This window comes from Xenopus tropicalis, chromosome 7 (assembly GCF_000004195.4).
Source record: "Xenopus tropicalis strain Nigerian chromosome 7, UCB_Xtro_10.0, whole genome shotgun sequence".
Classification (NCBI taxonomy): domain Eukaryota; kingdom Metazoa; phylum Chordata; class Amphibia; order Anura; family Pipidae; genus Xenopus; species Xenopus tropicalis.
This window is the reverse complement of record NC_030683.2, coordinates 108,891,313-108,911,992: the sequence shown is the minus strand read 5'-3', so window position 1 is coordinate 108,911,992 and position 20,680 is coordinate 108,891,313. Positions and strand designations below refer to the sequence as shown.

General features: G+C 42.0%; 1 protein-coding gene across 2 annotated transcripts; it reads right to left on the bottom strand.

The window, feature by feature from the left end:
- Nucleotides 1–1,692: 1,692 nt before the first annotated feature.
- ceacam19lz (carcinoembryonic antigen-related cell adhesion molecule 19 like gene Z) lies at nucleotides 1,693–18,297 on the bottom strand. 2 transcript variants are annotated; one of them, XM_004912005.4, is made up of 5 exons: nucleotides 18,040–18,297; nucleotides 9,327–9,674; nucleotides 6,614–6,738; nucleotides 4,530–4,603; nucleotides 1,693–3,092 (listed from the first exon to the last, which is right to left on the bottom strand). In XM_004912005.4, the coding sequence occupies exons 1-4, from the start codon at nucleotides 18,086–18,088 to the stop codon at nucleotides 4,550–4,552; spliced, it is 576 nt and encodes a 191-aa protein (XP_004912062.1). In that variant the 5' UTR covers nucleotides 18,089–18,297; the 3' UTR covers nucleotides 1,693–3,092; nucleotides 4,530–4,549. The 2 variants fall into 2 exon arrangements, with proteins under 2 accessions (XP_004912062.1, XP_002942506.1); XM_002942460.5 differs by lacking the exon at nucleotides 4,530–4,603.
- Nucleotides 18,298–20,680: the final 2,383 nt, after the last annotated feature.

The following is a 20,680-nucleotide window of genomic DNA, read 5'->3' as shown; positions in this document are numbered from 1 at the left end:
TTATTTGAGCAAGGGAATGTTTCTTGTAATCAACTATCAAATTCATTAGTTTTAAACCAACATTTTGTTAATATTGCATCCCATTTATGTGCAAAATCAGAATTATCCCTTGCAAACATAGCATATTTGTTTATCCTAAGGCCTCGTGGTATACGGCCAACTGCCATATACTATTTCATAGTGCGTTTCAGAGTTCCCCAGTGTTAACAGGCATACTTGCGCACCCCTCATCAGGAGTCAGGAAGGACACAATTTGCACCCATATGGAAGCGCAGGTGAATGTTTAGATGCAAGTACCTTGTTGAATTCTGTCAATATGGACTCTCTTTTGCATCTGTTTTGGAGCACCCATAGCTTTTGCTGCTTTCCTTAATCACATTTTATGTCTTTAACTTATAAATGGTGTGTTCTGATGTCAGAAGATCTTTATAAGGAATTGTGCACCCCCCTTTTGTAAATTGTAACAATATTAGAGGGCACCAAGCAGTTATTTAGGTCATAGAGCTCTGGGATGACTTTTAATCTTGAGAAAAGCTTATCTCTAAATCAATTTCAGACAGGGAAACTCTATGGCCATCTATGAGAAACATCTGGAACTGAATTAGAACAAAGTTTCCCTGTAGTTCTAACAGCAACCACTAGGTGGTGATGTGCTGCAATTACTGGCCGGAGTCCAGGTACACTAAGTTGCCAGCTCAGGTGGTAGCTAGGGACCACAGAAAGGAGATTGCCTAAGCGAGAGGGTATTCTTGGCGAGAGTACCAGGGAGAGTCCTAAGAGAGGGTCTCTTGGCGTGACTACCAGGGAGACCTCTAAGAAAGCATCTCTTGGCGGGAGTACAGTGGAATAGGCCTAAGCCAGAGGGTCTCCTAAGGGAAGAAAGGAGAAAGTACCTGAACCTGCATATCATAATACTGGATACTGTGTGGATACAATAAAGAAGTTTATTTGGTTATTCAGCACTTCCAGTCTCCTGGTCAATTCCTCAAAGAGTGGATCCTCAACTGCCTGGTAAGCAACCACCCCAAGGGGGGCAAGGTCCCAGGAGTTGCAGGGAGTCCCTATGTTTGGAGGACTACACAGAGTAATCTAAGAGAAAGGACTGCGTGTTAGAAGTAAAACAGTAGCCAAAAGTGGGCTACACATGTCACCCATTATTTGGTACAATGCACAAGTTTCAAAGAGTCATGTGACTCAAATTACATCGCCAAGCACCGTTCATAATGGTATATGATTTATAACGGTACGCTGTATGGATGGTATCACTAAGCATGACTGATAAAGAGATATTTTACAGGACATTTATTGCTCTTGTGTATTATAGATTCTACAGTTTGGGTCAACCCCAGACCAATCTGTAGATCAGAATGTTATATGCTGTTTAATACAGGGTTCTTTCAAAACTTTGGCATTATCTTGACCTTAATTATGGATCTTGAGGATTTTGTGCTTCTGGTATGAAACTATAACCATTACAAATAATAAGCTGCTCCAATAGCATCGCCATGACACACCTAAGTGCACCAAAGGAAACTGGCCTACAAGCTCAGGACTGCCAGGCATTTTAGCGTGCGTAGGAACTGCATAGACCATTTATTCGGATCAGTACACAAATATCAGCTAGTAAGCAGGATCTGCCATTTGTACTGTACATGGATGATTTAGGCATAGAAAAGACCACAGCACATCAAATATTTTCTTAAAAAAGAGGCTTTGTTCTGGAGCAATAACTGTTCATGCAACAATATGAATTCACTTTATAAAACAAACATTCCAACAGGATTATAATAAATATAAAGTGTTGAGAGGAAAACCACCGTTCCTCTAAAACCGTTGTTATTGTCACTTTGAGTGCAAATCCTATTTCTTAGCAGATTATAAGGTTCCATATGCAAAGGACAGAAGCCTCTGAAGGCACAATGTACCATATTTATAAGTAGGGTTTAGGATGCAAAGGGAAAAGATACAAAATCTTAGTAAAACATACAGCATAGGGGCTATGGCACAGTGAGGTTTATTCATCCATGTATTTGCATTTCTAGCTAATAGGCACAATAAATAGCACCATCATACTGGTTTTTACTAGCTCATAACTAAGAAAAATCTTTGGAGACCCTTAAGATGCTTAGAGATGAAATTGGGAATCCGAGTTGGAATTCAAGAAAAGTCAATATTATGAATATTTATTACAGCCCCCAGCCTACAGAAATACGATAGGTCCCCAGAAGAAAAAGTAGTTTTCAATGTTGAATCCCATGAGAAGCAAATTTGATCTAATGTGTTAAGAAAAATATCAGCCAACAAATCCAAAACTGATTTCCCAGCTTTTCCCAGTTTTGCTCTGAAATAAATTTTATAAACCTACCCAAATGTTAGTATATGGATATTAATATTAGGACGGAATGTTAGGGGATGAAGTAGAAGTTTCCCGAGTTGTCCCTGGTTTTGACTTTCTGTCCCTGTTCATTTTGGTCCAAAAAAATATCCATGGTTTTTAAATCGGCCAATTTCATACAAATTAAAAAAGCAGCTCTCCATGCCTGTTCTCCCTCTATAGCTTATAGCTACTGGAAAGGTGACTAAAATCCAAACTGTTTTGTTCTAAACATGACTATTACCCTTGCCATATGTGGAAGGCATGGCACATCACCCTGCTTTTGACGCTTAAAACAAACCCCAGTGACCAAGTGTTCCTGGAAATTAATTTTTGGTTACCAAGGTTTCTAGGAAATCATATCACACATAGTTCACCGCAAGCAATAAATAATAGTGACCTTATAGGCTGCCTTTCCATATAAAGAGGTAAATCTCCTAAAGGTTACTGTGGCATCTGTTTTTGTGAACGCCATTTGCACCACTACTGGCCACTCAACATCCTGGTTCTTATCCACGCTGACATTTGTTCTCTCCCGAGCGGCCCTCTGTTTGTCACTGGTGCACGCCAGATGCGCATCTGATATTTTCAATTTTTTTAAAACTTAGAATTAACCAACAAAACTTGAATCAATTAATAACATGGGTTAACGATGGTGTTCACTCAAAATGTCACTTTTATTCTTCTGGACTATTTATCCATCTTCTTATTAAATGTTCTGCAAAACAGAAATCGGGCAATAAATAATTAAGTTATAAAACAGAAAGAGCTAGTAACAGTAAACATGGAGAAGCTTAATATACACACTGATACACTCTGTGGCAAAAAGAATGTAAATGCCTCCCAGTCCAAAATATGATTTCAAAACCAAGGTTATTAAAGTGAAGTTGGTCCTCTCTTTGGTGCTATAACTCTCTACTCCAGTGATCACCAACCAGTGGCTCGGGGGCAACATGTTGCTCACCAACCCCTTGGATGTTGCTCCCAGTGGCCTCAAAGTGGTTGGTTATTTTAAATTCCTGCCTTGGAGGCAAGTTTTGGTTGCATAAAAACCAGGTGCTGCCAAACAGAACCTTCTGTAGGCTGCCAGTCCACATAGGAGCTACCAAATAGCCAATAACAGCCCTTATTTGGCATCCCCATGAACATTTTTCATGCTTGTGTTGCTCCCCAACAATTTTTACCTTTGAGTGTGGCTCACAGGTAAAAAAGGTTGGGGATCCCTGCTGTACTCTACAGGGAAGGCTTTCCAGTAACATGCAAAAATATTCTGCTAAATGAAAACCAGAGGGGTGGATGATTAAATGAGCACCATTCCCAGGTGGGCTAGTACCACATACTGGACCCACTTTGCTCCTGAATTGGTGAAGTATGAGCAACCCTGTCAGGTGACTAACCCTGTTCATCAGTTGTCTGGGGAGAGCAGAAAGCTGCAGCACAAGTGGATAGGTTGTGTTTTAAGTCCATCAAGTTCAACCCTTCCAATTGAAGCCAGCACACACAATTGATTTGCAATGTATTCAAGTACCCTATCCCTTATTACCCCTTCCAAAAGCTTTCCTACTACTGATGTCAGACTAACAGGCCTATAGTTTTCAGGCTGAGAACGGGATCCCTTTTTAAATAATGGTACCACATTAGCAATTTGCCAGTCTCTTGGCACCATGCCAGAACTCAACGAATCCTAAAAAATTAATTTGGCAATCACAGCGCTAAGCTCATTTAATACCCTGGGAATCCCATCTGGTCCTGGACCTTTATTTCCTTTTACATGTTCAAGTCTCTTTTTTAGTTCCTCCCGAGTGACCCATGCGTCAGTAGCTAAATTACTAGAACTGGGCATATTACAAGGGAAGCCTTCATTAGCTGGCTCCTCAGATGTATAGACAGATGAAAAATAACAATTCAGAATTTCTGCTTTTTCCTTGTTCTCATCAACCAACTGACCCCCCCAGTGATAATAAGGGTCCCACCCCTAATATTTTTTAAAAATAATTTTGGATTCTTTTTACTCCTAGCTGCAATATCCCTTTCCATCTCTATTTTAGCTTGCCTGATAGCTTTTTTTGTTGCTTTATTTGCTTCCTTGTACCTGATGAAAGTCCCTGCTGTCCCAGCTAACTTGAATGCTTTACAAACGTTTTTTCTTACCAACCTCGACACTAACACTTTTATTCAGCCATAAAGGTTTTGCGATGCCTCTCCTTGCTTACAAGGGGATATACTGACCTAAGAGAAACAAAATAACTTTTTCAGAAATCGCAGTTATAAATATGTCAATTTAATATCTATGCTAATTTAATGTATGTTTGGACGTTTATATAACAATTATTTTCTGTTTCAGGATGATATTTTATTATTTGTAAGAACCTGAAAAATGGAATACAAAAGTTTTCGTATTATAAGATATGGTTGGTTGATATGATATGGTTGTCTCACCAATCAGACCAACCGAAAATTAGCAAAGCATTAATGCTGACTTCAGATAGAGATGGAATTCTTTTATTCCTACCTGTATAACTCACGATTCAGCTCTTAACTTTAGTAGAGAAAACTAACATTTTTTTGTAAGATTGTAAGGGTGAAGACACTTTTTGTTAAAAAAAATTGCGGTGACTAATGTGCGCGAAATTAGTCACAGTGATGCAATTAAAGTCTATAAGGGAAAAGTTGCAGCGACTAATTGCCCCATGTGTCTTTGCCCTTACTAAAAGCAGTAGACTGGCAATTATTCTTAGCAAAAATTACAAAAAGTTTATAAAAAAAAGTAAAACATTTTAAACGCTAATAACTGATGCAGCCTTGATCTTGCCTTTTATACTGTAGATGTTTTTGCACAGCAGTCAACCAGTAGGTTGTCACTTCAAACTTGATTTTATTCATCCATTTAAAATCATCGCACCTGACGCGTTTCGTGCAAAGCTGCACTTAATCTTACACGGTTTAAATAGGAATAAGACAATTCTGTTATAAAACACTTGTCACATATGGATCAATACAATGAGTAATGACATCCTAAGCTAACACTTAAGGAAAAGTTTTACGCACTGATGAATAAAACGATCCACAAAATAAATGGTTTAAAGTTGTCAAGAAAACAAAACAGCTAATATAAAAAACAGAATTTAAACCATTCAGATGACAGCTACCCAATAGAAACATTTCTTTGGAATGACGGAACTAATTTTATAGATGTTTAAGAAGCAAACACAAAAAAAAAATTTGGACATTATTATTCTTCAATGGACATCAGTTCAGTGTATAAAGATCCTCAAATGTATTTTTCCTCAAACTTTATAACGTCCCGTTATTAAGCCAGAACGCTATGAGTAATGTTTCACCAGTGGCGATCTGAAGCTTTTACAAGGAGAAAGCATTTCTAGGATATCTGTCAAATTGTCAAGTGATGAGTGAAATTTTTCGACCAGGCATGGCCACAGACCCCCAATGTATTTTGCGCAAAACAGTTGCTGAAAAAAGACGCCCATTGACTTCAGTAAATTTTTCCCAAATTCGCTCATCGCTATACATAATACATAGCAGTTCTTTTTCTTGTAATTATGATCTTCTTCAAAATAATATATACTGTTTATATAATGTAACATATTTTTAGTTTTTAAGGGATCCCTAGAGTTTTAGACCTAAGAGTAGAGCATTTTTAGCACCAAAGAAGGAGCAGCTGGGTGTTAGAAGGGTTTATGGTGTTAGGATGTCTAACACCCCCAGTAATGAGGCTTTATTTGTCCTGTTTATTTTATCCCTGCTTCTGCAATGCTTGCACTAGTGAAACCATTCTAGAAATTGCAGGGAGAATTCCAAGTCCCAAATCCTTTTCCTGGATGTTCAGCCTACCATATTCCCTTTAGTTCTTGCATGCTGGAAAATGATCAATAGTTGGTAGGACACAAGTGAACTCTGTGTTTTTTTTCCTACTCTGCCTATTCCCCCCCCCCCCCCCCCCCTGTGACATCACCACCCCACCACCTCACTTCCCTTATCCCAATCATCTTCAACATCAACGGAGGGGACAGGTTGTGTTCAGGTTGGGCCAAAGACTGGGGATGTTATACAATTGGGATTGTCATACAGCTTTATACCTCATTAGGCTCATTATCTTAAATGTGCTACTACCCATTGCCAAGCAAGATTTCATATTTATTTGGCACTAAAACACAGATCATGATTTGTTCTTGAACTTTCCTGCAACGTTAAAGATTTTTCCCATATTGAATCACTTACTTCTCTGCTGTTCAAATGTTTGCATATAAAGTAAGCTGCAGCTGCAATTAGGGCGACCCCTACAAGAACTCCAATAACAATGCCGGCAATTTGACCAGGAGTGAGCCCACCAGAGTCACAGCTCTCTATCAAAACAAAATCAATATAATTAATATAATACTTACACAGGAAGTTCTATTGTGCAGACTGATGTTAGATAATGTGTTTTGCCAGAAGCTGAGATAAAATCTTCTGGAATGGGTTGGTGTCTGTGTGTGGTTTAAAGAATAAGTAAACGTTTTTTTTTCTATCAGTAAAATTATTCTAAACAGCCTCCAGAATTACCTACCTTTGTCCCTGAATTCACTCTGACCTGGCTCCTGATTTAGTTGAAGTTGAATTCTCCTGCTCGTTTCCTTTGCTTCCTTGTGTAGACTGATGCCCCGCCCCCACTTCCTGTTCAGTTCCCTCATCACTTTGGCTACTGTAGTCGAAGTCCAGAGCCTTCTGCGCATGCCTGGGGGCAGCAGGAGCCAGTCTGTGCATGAGCAGGGTTTTTTTTTTTTTTGATGAGGGAACTAAACAGGAAGTGGAGGCGGGGTTTCACTCTGCACAAGGAAGCAAAGGAAACAAGCAGGAGAATTCAACTTCTAAGTAATTTTACTGATGGGAAAAAAAAAGGTTTACTTATTCTTTAACTGTCCATTCTGAATTTTATTACATTGTTTTCTAAGGGACCCAGGGTTTGTGGTTTTATAGGTTAAAGGGCACCCAAATATTGCTACCCCAAACATAGGTGCAGGCTTTAATAGAGCCCACACTCCTGTTGGGGGAAACAATAGTTTTTTAAAAAAAAAAATTGCCCCCTACAGTGCTAGGCTGCCTGCACCAGGAGGGGACTGTTTTTATTTTTCTTAATTAAAAAACTATTGTTTCCCCCAACCAGAGTGCAGGCTCTATTAGCCCGCACCTCTGGTGGGGGAAGCTATTTTAGCGTGATAGGTGCCTTTTAGGCCAAAGACACATGGGGCGATTAGTCGCTGCAACTTTTTGAATAGTTCCCACGACTAATCCGTGCAGCGAAAGTAGCTGCGACTGGCTTATTTAAAAGTTGCGGCGACTAATCGCCCCGTGTGTCTTCGACAGTTTTATGAAAGATTACAGCCCTAGGTGTCCGGATTTCTCTCACTAGGTGGTATCCTTAGGGACTAGATTGTAATTCAGTCGAGCTTTTGGGAAATCACCACCCTTTCATTAGTTGTTCTTTTCAAACAAAAATAAAAGCTTTAATTATTATTAAGTAAACTAATAACTAATCAAGTACAGTGCACTTGTCATGAGAAGTCCAATGAAACAAACTATGATTCTGCAAAAAGCCCAAACTCTTTGCTCCTTTATCTGCTGATGCTTGATACTCCAACTGGCAAAGATCATTGTCCAGTTTTAGGAAGATTGAGTACAATCTGAGGAGTTTAAGATGGTCCCATATGGTCGAAAATCAAGGAAATTGATGGACAAACTGTGTGACCAAATCTGGGTATGTATAGCGAGATTTAGCTTGATATTTTCAACCCTCGCTTAACTGCAATTGACGGACAGGCGGGGTTGCTAAGATTAATATATTTTTTATCATAACTTGTTTGGAGTGAAGATTCTCCTCCAATGAAAACCCAGTTGACATACTGGGCCCGATTCACTAAAGTCCGAAATAAGGAGTGCTATTTATAGCATGCGTTAAAAATCTTTTCACTTCTTATTTTTCGCTCGATTCACTAAAAGGACACTTGTCATAATTAAGAAGCGATGTTCTTGGCGTTATTTATCTTGCGTCGACATATTTTCAAGCAATATATTACGCAGCGCACAACATATTACGCAGCGTGCGATATTTTACGCAGAGCGCAATATATTACCCACGTAACCATTACTTTCTGAAGACTACCGTTCTGAAAATTTTGCGCTCTGCGTAAAATATCGCGTGCTGCGTAATATGTTGTGCGCTGCGTAATATATTGCTTGAAAATATGTCGTCGCAAGATAAATAACGCCAAGAACATCGCTTCTTAATTATGACAAGTGTCCTTTTAGTGAATCGAGCGAAAAATAAGAAGTGATAAGATTTTTAACGCATGCTATAAATAGCACTCCTTATTTCGGACTTTAGTGAATCTGGCCCACTAACTCCAAAGCTGGACACACACATGAAGATCCTTTTTTTTGGCAAGGTCAACAAATGAGAAGATCTATAACCTTTTGGCCACCCTCAAGCTGATATCGACCTCCAACTGCAATATCAGGACCATATAAGCTGGCCTGTGCAATCCGTGTCCGATGTGATTTCAATTAATGGGCAAGCAGTCCCAATGCCCCATACACAGGCTAATAATTTGCCGATTGGGCCTTGTGTGGCCAAGCTTTAGCCAGTGTCTGCAGTCAGACTGTAAAAGCCCAATGATTTTTTCTAGGGTAAAGTTATGTTTCAACTACCAACTAATATGAACTAATCAGAAGACAGCATTTACTGATGTATTATTTGAAAGCAAGCATCTTATTGGTTGTCATGGGTTAATGGACCTAGAGAAAAATGTACCTTTGTTATTACATTACCTCATTGGACGATACATCCAGCACATAAAGTAACCTTTGTAACTGAATACAGATACAGTGATGTCTACTGCATATATGGAATATGACTTAATGTGATCAAGAAAATAGTTCCTTAAGGACCACTTACTTTCCACAGTCAGCTCAGCTGAAGCTTGGCCCGGTGTACTTGCCTGTACCTGTACCGTGTAGGTATTACTGTATTCTGTCTTGAGGTTTGTAATTAGCAAGGAACCATTTGGAAGTCCAATGGCATCAGAAAAGTTTTTGGGTCCGGGAGCGCTGGGAGGTGTAATGCTTACTATATAGTTTATTATCTGGTTTGAAGCACTTGGCTCTCCTAGATACCAGGTAAAGCTATTTAAGTTCCCATTTATTCCACTGACACTGAGAGTGACGTTCTTGCCGACCGATGCACAGTCTGGGATCAACTGAATGGTAAGGCTGCTGGCAGCAACCATGCACAGAGAGAGGAGAACTGGAAGAGAAAGACAACAATAGTAAGTGGATTAGAGAGGATACAATGTTGGCATAACTGTCGGTCAGCATTAAATTACAGTTGTACTCGTTTTGGCCCATATGGTATCCCTCAACAACTAATCTGCAGGTAGCACTTACTGGTCTAGTGTTTCTAAAATAATGCAAGCAAACATGTGATTGGTTAGCTTGTGTTGGCTGTTTGAGTGTATGGCTTTGCTCAGAATTTTTGGTACCCATTAAATATAAATTTAAAAATACATTCAAAAAGGTCAGTTGTTTGTCACCAGCTCAGACTGTTCACAAATGAGGAAGAATTTCATTTTAGAAACATGTTCCTAAATTTCTGACAATAAAGGGTCATTACAGGCCCCACCTTAACTGATTCCCATCTGCCCCACTCAAGTCTATGTAACCTCTTTTTCAGCTCAATAGGTGCCTTCCCGGACTAGTACCAGTAGAACATGGGTTACACTGCACGCGCTTACCCAGAATGAGCCTTCGCTAAGTGGAAGAGGAAGGTGAGGGTGTTGTGCAACTACACCTCTCTTCCTGCTATGCAGAAAAATGAAAACAGAGGGCGCCAGAGGTTCTTGCAAACAACAAAATAATAAGTGTTTATTTACCACCCACAGGGTTACTCACAATACAGCTTCAGAGGCCAGTGGTACAGTCTCACATACAGAGTGTAATACAGACGGAAACTCCCCTGCGGCAGACATAGTGGATCCCTCAGGGAATTCTCTATCCTGATTCCCTATTCACTTGGATCCCTACACTACAGGCAAAACTCCAAACTGCAACTCCTATGTAGGAGCTCAGAACTGTTCTTTCTAGCTCGACCCTAACTGCCTTACACCCCTAGAGTGGTACTATAAAGGGAGCTACACCTGCCACTATCTAATGCCTCAGTCACGGGGCCCTGTTCCCTGACTTCACTGGGCCTGGGCCCATGCCCTGGGCTCACAGCAACATCCACCCTGCTCCTCGGGAGAAGCAAACAGGAAGGTGACACTCCTTTCCCAGCACTATACCAGAGTGAGGCAGGAAGTGGTCACCATACCTGCTAGCCAATAGCACACATATGTTAATGAACTCACTTAGATACATTCCCATCTGCCCAGCAACTAAGGGAACTAAACCTGTAGGGATTTAAAGCCATAGGGGCCATTTAACCCTATGGGTCCCTACATCTACATCAACTCCTCTCAGGGTTAAATTGTACCTAGGAACCCTAACACTTGTATTTCTATAACCCACTCTCTTTCTACATCTAAAGTAGTTCAAGGTGGCCAGTGTCATTGTGTCTGTTAAACCCCTGCTTCTTTCTTTATACTCCACCAATAATAGGGAAAAGTGGTGCAAAGCATCATGTTTTAAGGACCCTCGCATTGTCAAATTGCAGCAAAATGCAATTCGATAGTAAGCTCTTAGGGTCAGGGACATCTAAACATATTTCTTTGCTGTAAGTCTTGTTTGTTAAATTATATGTAATTGTAAAACACTGCAGAATTCACTGGCACTATAAAAATAAAGGATTAGGATGCAATTTGATTTTTAAACAGCAGACCAATAAATGCTACCTACTGATTGGTTGCTATGGGTTACTTGCACCTCTTATTACATACCCCCCGCAACTTTTAAATATGCCCCATAGCTTTAACTGGTTGTTCACTTAATGTTTATCCTGATAAACAGATACATTGAGACATAAAGGAAGTGTTCTGCCGGTGATTCATAATACTAATACCTAGTGTACCTAGCAAGTTACATCTTGTTTGGGGAAAACCCATATTGTAATAGTTTCACAGTTAAACTCCAGGAAGGCAGTAGGTTGTCAAAAAAACAAGTTACGGAGGATGCAGAAAACAGCAAAGTTAATCCTCTGACTCTTAAATTCATTGCAGAATTAGGACCTATTTCTTTTGGTCATTTCACCTGATTGAAGGGATGTTCCAGGGTAAAACCCAGGGAATTTCATGAATTTGGGAGCAAAACTCAAACACTACATGGTGTAGAGTCAGAGTCAAAGGATTTATGTACGTATTTGTGTAGTCGGAAGCAATTTTGAGTACCTGGAGTGGGAGTTGGTGGTGCCATAAACTAAGGAGTCAGAGTGTAAGTTGAAGGATTTATGTACCAACTCCACAGCCCTGCCCAAAGTGCATATCTATCAAAGGGTGAAAAGAGAGCTCATCACTGTTCACCAAAGAGATTGCTACAGCATTCTTTTAATTTATATACTTATTGTACAGCGCTGCGGAATATGTTGGCGCTTTATAAATGAATGCTAATAATAATAATAATATAGGATGTTATCACCTATATATCACTAAAAACCCTATATAAGTGAAAGAAGCTATAGAATCCCCTTCCGGTGAACAGTGAACCTGAACCCTCTTTTAACCATGTGCTAAATATGCCCTTGGTGTTTCGACCACTGCCTTTGGTACAGTTCATACAAAATTCAAAATGGCTACAGGTATGGGATCCTTTGGCCGGAAACCCCTTATCCAGAAAGTTCCGAATTACGGAAAGGCCATCTCCCATTGACTCCATTATAAGAAAATAATTCTAATTTTAAAAGATTATTTCTTTTTCTCTGTAATAAAAAAACAGTACCTTGTACTTGATCCCAATTAAGATATAATTAATCCTTATTGGAGGCAAAACAAGATACATATTTAAATTATTTTTAGCAGATTTAAGTTATGGAGATCTAAATTACAGAAAGATCCCTTATCCAGAAAACCCCAGGTCCCAAACATTATGGATAACAGGTCCCATACCTGTATGGGATCCATTATCCAAAACACTTGGTAACAGGGGTTTATTCGATAAGTGATCTTCTCACAATTCAGAACAGCTTTCCTTAAAGCGGTAGTTTACCTTTGAAATAACTTTTAGTATGACAGTTATATTCAGAGACAGTTTGCAATTGGTCTTCGATATTTATTCTTTTACATTTTTTAGCTTTCTGTTTAGCACCTGTCCAGTTTGGTATTTCAGCAACTATCTGGTATTTTCCCAAGCAAGCAGGCAGTGGTTTGAATAATATAGTAAGGGAACTGAATAGGTAGGGAAATGATAAAAAGTAGCAATAACAATAAAATTATAACCTCACAGATCAATAGATTTTTGGCTGCCGGGGTCAGTGACCCCCATTTAAAAGCTGGAGATAGGTAGAACAGGAAGGCATATAAGACAAAAACAATTGTTATGGAAATTTAGATACCAGAGGTCATTTGGGGTTCCATGTGATTCTGAGCAAGACAGAATAATTAAAGGACTGGGAGGGTTTTTATACCCTTTACACAAGCACGTAATACCAAGGCTCTGCAGAAGGGAGCTCAGGGAGTACCTGTAGGAGTACAGCAAGCCTTGGGAACTGAATGGGAGTTTCCAGGGGTGCGCTTGCTGCTGGGCTCTACAACAGTAAAACAACAACACAGTACATAGTTACTGATGTGAGCGGGGGGGTCTGTCTGTTCGAGCGGGGGAATCCAAGATGGCGGCCGTGAGAGGCTGCGGGACACAGCTAAGTTAATCCCAATTTTTGGGAGAAGTGACCATTATTTTAAAAAATAAATTTGGCGTTTTGCTATGGGCAAGGGGGCTCTACACTATGTTAGGGGCTACAGTAGTAGCCTTTCCTTGCTCTTTAAGGCTACTGAATTATTTTAATACTGTATGTATTCTTATTTTTAAAGAGGAAGAGCAACTCAGTCAAAGATAAAGGATTCTACTATAAAAAGCATGCCGGTATGTGGAGCTTTCTGGGTAACAGGTATCCTTGTTATGGACCAATCCTACTCCACACTGGACTCTGACCCCATACACCTGCCTGTAAATGTGTACGATGAAGAGGTTGGGGTAATCAGTAAGAAATTTCTACAGCTTTAGGTTAATTTGTTCCTAGGAAATGAAGCAGAGCAGCAGGCAAAGCTAAACATTTACAGGCGGTGCCAGGGCCCAGGAAATGATAATTAGCAGAATCCGCAATAATAGAGAGAATTATATACTGAATAAAGCCACAACCAGGATGTTGAAAGGATTTTTCATGTCTGAGCTTCAGTTTTTTTTCTCCCTATTTCCCTATTGGGTCAGCGCCAGTTTTCAGGGTTTCTATTGTCTCTTTGTGATTTGTTGTTGTTTCTGTGACACTTTGTTGGTAAGTCAGCTATCCAGTGGATGCCCCCTGTGCCAGCTGGTTGCTATGCCTACTGCACAGCCAGTATAATCTGTCCCACATACTTGCACCACAGCCTTTTGTCAGTATCATTTCGGGGTAATTATAAATGTACACGTAGATTTAGCACAGAATGTGCCATGTTGCAGTCCTACAACCCAATGTTCAGTCTCTCTCCATCACAATCTCTTCATTCTTCTGGATCAACTAGCAGTTAGGCAGGTTATATATGGGCATTAAGGTTGAACTTGATGGATACATGTCTTTTTTTCAACCTAACTTACTATGTTAAGTTTTGCAGTTGCTGCTGCACTGTACTTTCTGATTTGCTGGGCAAAGCAGTTATAAAGGAGCATAACCAACGCTCTACTGTCCATCCTGATATGTTGGGAGGCGCATAAGATATATGGTACCTTCTGACCGTACAACCCAGTACAAACCCAAGATTCCAACACATGTGGATTCACAGAAAAAAAAATATATATTTTGTTCTTGAGTTTTAACCCATAGCAATCATTTTAATACTCTCTTCCCAGCCTCCTCCAGATGGACTTATTTTAATAGCATTTCCAACAGAAGCACAGGTCAACAAACGTGCAGAGCTCATATAATCAGGGCCGCCATCAGGGGGGTACAGTCGTCCTGGGCCCGGACGATTTTAACTTTAAAAGGGGCCTGGCCGTGCTAAAGTTTTCCTAGTAGCTCAGGCCCCCTTTAATCAATTTCGGGCCCTGTCATTGGTGGTCAGGGGGTGATCCTATTGGTCGCGCCCCGTGCGTACATGCACGCCAGTACACACGGGGCGCAACCTTATAAAAGGGCCGGCACTCAGAAGTGCAGAGGTGTCATGAAGCAAGTACCTTGCCGGGGGAGTCCGAAGCCGCAGCTGAAGATGCTGCCGCCGCTAAAGACGCCGGAGGAGCCGAACTAGACGCGAGGGCTGTGCTCTGCTGGCTACCAATGTACTGGGGGGGGGGGCACAGCTGGCTACCAATGTACTGGGGGGGCACAACTGGCTACCAATGTACTAGGGGGGCCCTGCTGGCTACCAATGTACTAGGGGGGGAACTGTTGGCTACCAATGTACTAACGGGGGCACTGTTGGCTACCAATGTACTAGGGGGGCACTGCAGGCTACCAATGTACTAGGGGGGGCACAGCTGTATACCAATGTACTAGGGGGGGCACTGCTGGCTACCAATGCATTAGGGGGGGCCCTGCTGGCTACCAATGTACTAGGGGGGGCCCTGCTGGCTACCAATGTACTAGGGGGGGTCCTGCTGGCTACCAATGTACTGGGGGGGGCACTGTTGGCTACCAATGTACTAGGGGGGGGCGCTGTTGTCTACCAATGTACTAGGGGGGGGGCACTGCTGGCTACCAATGTACTAGGGGGGGCACTGCTGGCTACCAATGTACTAGGGGGGGCACAGCTGTATACCAATACATTAGGGGGGCCCTGCTGGCTACCATGTATTAGGGGGGCCCTGCTGGCTACCATGTATTAGGGGGGCCCTGCTGGCTACCATGTATTAGGGGGGCCCTGCTGGCTACCAATGTACTAGGGGGGCACTGCTGGCAACCATGTATTAGGGGGGCCCTGATGGCTACCAATGTCTCATGTCTGTGAGTCCTTTGTACTGGTGGGAGGGGGGGCCCAGAAAATTTTGTTGTGAGGGGCCCCGTGATTTCTGATGGCGGCCCTGCATATAGTGACCTTCTGAAAGCACACAATATTGTCAGGAACATTATCATAAGAAACTGATTTATATAGCACCAGCAACTGATTCAACACATGGATAAATAGTATTTTTCTTGTCCATTTTTTAGAACTTTGAAACCCAGGCAAGGCTTACAGAACCAGATAGCCACCATCATGGGGGGGAAGGGGTGTCAGGCAGTCAAGCAGCCCCATCAACAAGGGTGGCCTGGATAACCTCAGAAGAGAACTGGGTCACCCAATAAAGGGGTGTAGTGCAGTCAGACAGGTGTAGGGGAGCCCTGCAACTACTCATGGCAACCCTAAGGTCAGTGTCTAAAAAAAACCTTTATGCCATGTCCTCCTATCTATGATAGGCCTTACTGAAGAAGGTCCAAGTATCATACTGCGGCCCTCTAGTTAAACTACATGCCTTTACAAACCCCCCCAGACAGAGTTTGGAGCTATACTACAACTTCAGATGGAAGGCTGCAGGCTCAATATTGTTACCTAAGTACCATAAATAACAGTGGCACAAAGGGCAATTCCCCATGTGATTTCCAGTTCATTTATGGAGTATATAAATCCATAAATATCCATACATAAATATGGAGTATATAAATCCATAAATATCCATAAATGATTTAAGAATCTTGGTCCTTAAAGGAATCTTTAAAACAGAGAATGAAAGGAAGGTATGGGAGTACAAATTAATGAGAACTTTCAACTCTCTGGAGAAGGGACTGAACCGGGCCTTGAATTTATGGTGAATTATATAAATTAAGAACTGCCTGCACCCAGCCATACACATTAAGATTTGCTCGCTTGGCGAGATCACCAAGCGAGCGGATCTTCTCCTGATATCCCCACCTACGGGTGGGCGATATCGGGGAAAATGTAGGCTAATTCGATCGTTTGGCCCTGGGGCCAAACGATCAAATTATATTGGCGGCAATGGGGCAGCCAGTTCGGGGACCGCATCAACGAGCAGATGCGGTCCCCGATCCGACTGAATCTTTTATCCTGGCCGATCGATATCTGGCCAATTTCAGGCCAGATATCGGTCGGGCAGGCCCCTCGTTTCTGCCCCTACCCGGGCCGGTAAGCTGCCGAATCGGTCCAAGGGACAGACCTTTAGGGCTCTGGCACACGGGGAGATTAGTTGCCCACGACAAAACTCCCTGTTCGCGGGCGACTAATCTCCCCGAGTTGCCTTCACCTGCCATCCCACCGGCCAGGATGGGATCGCCGATGGGATGGCACACGCGGCGGCGCAATTTCGGCAAATCGCTGAAAAAGCCTCGCGAGGCAACTGTGTGTGCCATCCCACCGGCGACTTTTTCGCCGGTGGGATGGCAGGTGATGGCAACTCGGGGAGATTAGTCGCCCGTGAAAAGGGAGATTTGTCGCGGGCGACTAATCTCCCCGTGTGCCAGAGCCCTTACTTCTCATTATTTACCCTAATTTATATCAAGCCACTTTGATCCACATTATCCTGTACCTTATCTGTTTGTCCCTTGCAGGCCCCCATTTATATGACTTTGTTAACACCTTCCACACAGATAGATATTCCTTTTTTCTGGTTATTTGATCTATGAGCTGAATGTTGTATATATATCAGAGAGCACCTCAGCTTCATTGTAATCAGCTTGAAAAAGGAACTAAAATGTTCTGAAAGCTTGCTATGGTTTTCTTAGTTAGCCAATAAAGGTATCACCTTTATACCACTTTTGTTATTTTTTATTTCAAAAGGGTTTCCCTGTAACATTTTGACTGGCTAGCACGGTACATCACCTTTTCCTGCATTTGTTACTATACTGACGAGTATAAACCGGAAGCTGGCATAAGGTCTGGGTAGAGCACAGTTTTCAAGCAGTTATGGACATATTTGAACCCAAAAGGTATTAAAATAAAAGCACTTACTTCTATATTACATTGTTTTACATGGTTTTGTGCATTGTAAAAAATCATGGTATATAACATTTTAATAAGACGGAAGCATTTAGACTGTAAGCTCTTATTCTGTGCCCGACACATGGCAGGTAAGCTCTGTTACTGACAATTATACCAACTGGTTGGCACCCCTGCCTGCCCTGTTACTGCAATGTACAATGCCTCCTGCTTGGTATAAATTCTAATACACACACATGCACACAACCTGCCCTTTAAATAGAGAAAAAATGATTGGGAGAAGTCAACATTTGTGTTCAAATTCAATCTGTAAAATAATTATGTCTTTTTGTGCTTTTGTAAATGATTTCCATTTGGTACCACTGGGCTCCTTCCTTAATTAAAGTTTTCAATAAACAACATAAAACCCCCGCTTTAGTGACAATAAATACTGCATGAAGTAGAAAAGCTAAAGAGGAGGGAAGGGACAGATGTATCGGGGAAGCCATAGCAGGGAGTGCCCAGCTGTTTAGCTGCGGTGCGGCACGGAGTTACCCGGCCAGCTGCAGCCACTAATGTCCCCTTTACCTTTAAGCTGATAGACCCTCAGAGAGAGAGCCCCCCTGCTGCAGAACATGGCGCTGTGGGTTCCGACCCTGAGCTGTTGGTTCCGAGTCTGAGCTGCTCAGGAAGCGGCCGGAGCTTTACTTTCGCTTTGAGGCGCCCCCCCCTTCTGGGAAACATGGGCGGGGCTGTAATTAGCAGCTTACTGTTCCTCAAACTGCGGCAGAGACTGTACAGCCATAACCTGCCGTGTTACAGTAGCCTTACAGAGAGGGGACACGGCCATTTCATTACTGCGGGGCCCATACCGTGTTATGAGGGGCACACAGCTACATAACTGCATTTAAAGGGCAACTGTACCCTGCCTATTATACAAATGCTTTAGTGGCAATTAGCACTAGCATGGGCGTCCGCAGAAAATTTTCCAAGGGGGGGCAAGTAAGCTAGTATCATCCTGCAACAGACAAATATATATATATATATATATATATATATATAAATATATATTTTTTTTTTGCAGGATGATACTAGGGGAGGCTAAAGATGGCCCATACACAGACTGACCTACAGCTAATGTGACACTTAGTGGATTCGCTGCTGGCGTATAAGGTTAACCTCCCAACTACCTCTTGCCGTTCCCACTGACTCCCAGGGATACTGTACAAAAGTGCGGGGGGGGCTTTTTTGTTTTTACCCTAAAATGTTTAGTATGTTAAAGTATTTATACGCGCATTTCTGTGAGGGGATCTGCAAACATTTGTGTTTGTGATCAGGGCTAGTTCGCATTCAAATTCACTTTTATTTTTAATGGTTTTTCAGTTATTTAGCTTTTTGTTCAGCAGCTCTCCATTTGGTATTTCAGCAGCTATCTGGTTGCTAGGGTCTTATTTACCCTAGCAACCAGGTAGTGGTTTAAACAAGAGATGGGAATATGAATAGTTAAGGGGCCTACTTGGAAAAATAAGTAATACAAAATTATAATAATAATAAAATTGTAGCCTCACAGAGCAATATTTTTGGCCCCCATTTGAAATCTGTATAGAGGCAGAACAGAGGCCTGTGTATAGTACCTGGGTATAGTACCTGTGTATAGTACCTGTGTATAGTACCTGGGTATAGTACCTGTTTATAGTGCCTGTGTATAGTACCTGGGTATAGTACCTGTGTATAGTGCCTGTGTATAGTACCTGGGTATAGTACCTGTGTATAGTGCCTGTGTATAGTACCTGGGTATAGTACCTGTTTATAGTGCCTGTGTATAGTACCTGGGTATAGTACCTGTGTATAGTGCCTGTGTATAGTACCTGGGTATAGTACCTGGGTATAGTACCTGGGTATAGTACCTGTGTATAGTGCCTGCGTATAGTACCTGCGTATAGTACCTGCGTATAGTGCCTGCGTATAGTGCCTGCGTATAGTGCCTGGGTATAGTGCCTGCGTATAGTACCTGGGTATAGTGCCTGGGTATAGTGCCTGGGTATAGTGCCTGCGTATAGTACCTGGGTATAGTGCCTGGGTATAGTGCCTGGGTATAGTGCCTGCGTATAGTGCCTGGGTATAGTGCCTGTGTATAGTGCCTGCGTATAGTGCCTGGGTATAGTGCCTGGGTATAGTGCCTGCGTATAGTGCCTGGGTATAGTGCCTGGGTATAGTGCCTGGGTATAGTGCCTGTGTATAGTACCTGTGTATAGTACCTGTGTATAGTACCTGTGTATAGTACCTGTGTATAGTACCTGTGTATAGTGCCTGTGGGATGAAATCTGCAGCAAAAGTTGAGAGTTGGTTTTCAGGTAAAGTTACAGCTGCAGATTCTTCTTTTCAGTCTTCATTTGTTTCCAGTTTGCAAAATCTCCCGATCCCTGTGTGCATCTGTGCTCTGATTGGTCAATTTTACTGTCTGTCAAGGAAGCTGTGCTCTGATTGGAGAATCCACAAGAAGAAAGATCCAATCGGAGCACAGCAAAAACGGGCTTGAGGAGACAGTGCAGAAAGTAAGGGTTTTTTTGCTACTTTTCCAGGGGGGGGCAAGTGCCCCCTCTTGCCCCCTTCTGTGGACGCCCATGAGCACTAGTTCAGTAAAGAACAGTGGGAAAACATTGTGGTTGCTACGGGGCTGCTTGACTGTAATGTTGTCCCTCTGTGTAGCCCCTCTATATACTGCCTGATATAATGTAATGGTCCAATTTTGTTATAACACTTTAGAACAGTGGTTCCCAACCTTTTTTGCACCACAGACCGCTTTCAAGCAAGACAATTTTTCCAAGGACCGGGGATGGGGGGTGCGGCGCAACTAGTGCTAGTTATAATTACATATATTATGCACTTTACTATTACCAGTAATATTATTATTATAACATACAGCTTAATAAAGTACTTTGGTCCTTGTCGTAATCAGTAGAAAGCTTCCTGGGCTCCGCATAGCTATTGTCATGGCTGTGTAACGCATCGGGGAGTTGGGATCACAAGTAATGGGGAGCAGAGGTGGCCCAGTTCAGCACAGCCCACAGCCTGGCACCAGTGGTTGGGGACCCCTGCTTTAGAATATAGTCTTTAAAGAAAAGCAAAGTTCTTCTGCATCATCTCCCCACTTAGATGGCATAGTATTGTGTCTATAGGCCCCACCAAAAATCCATTGCTTTTGTGCTAAAAATGGCCACAGTTATTA

What these genes read in the sequence shown, in the direction of transcription:
- ceacam19lz (XM_004912005.4), bottom strand. Translation starts at nt 18,088, where the DNA reads ATGTTCTGCAGCAGGGGGGCTCTCTCTCTGAGGGTCTATCAGCTTAAA. An exon ending in AGCTGAGCTGACTGTGGAAA is followed by an intron (nt 6,739 to 9,326) that starts GTAAGTGGTCCT and finishes TTGTTTTGATAG; the next exon opens with AGAGCTGTGACTCTGGTGGG. An exon ending in AACATTTGAACAGCAGAGAA is followed by an intron (nt 4,604 to 6,613) that starts GTAAGTGATTCA and finishes TGTTTCTCTTAG; the next exon opens with GTCAGTATATCCCCTTGTAA.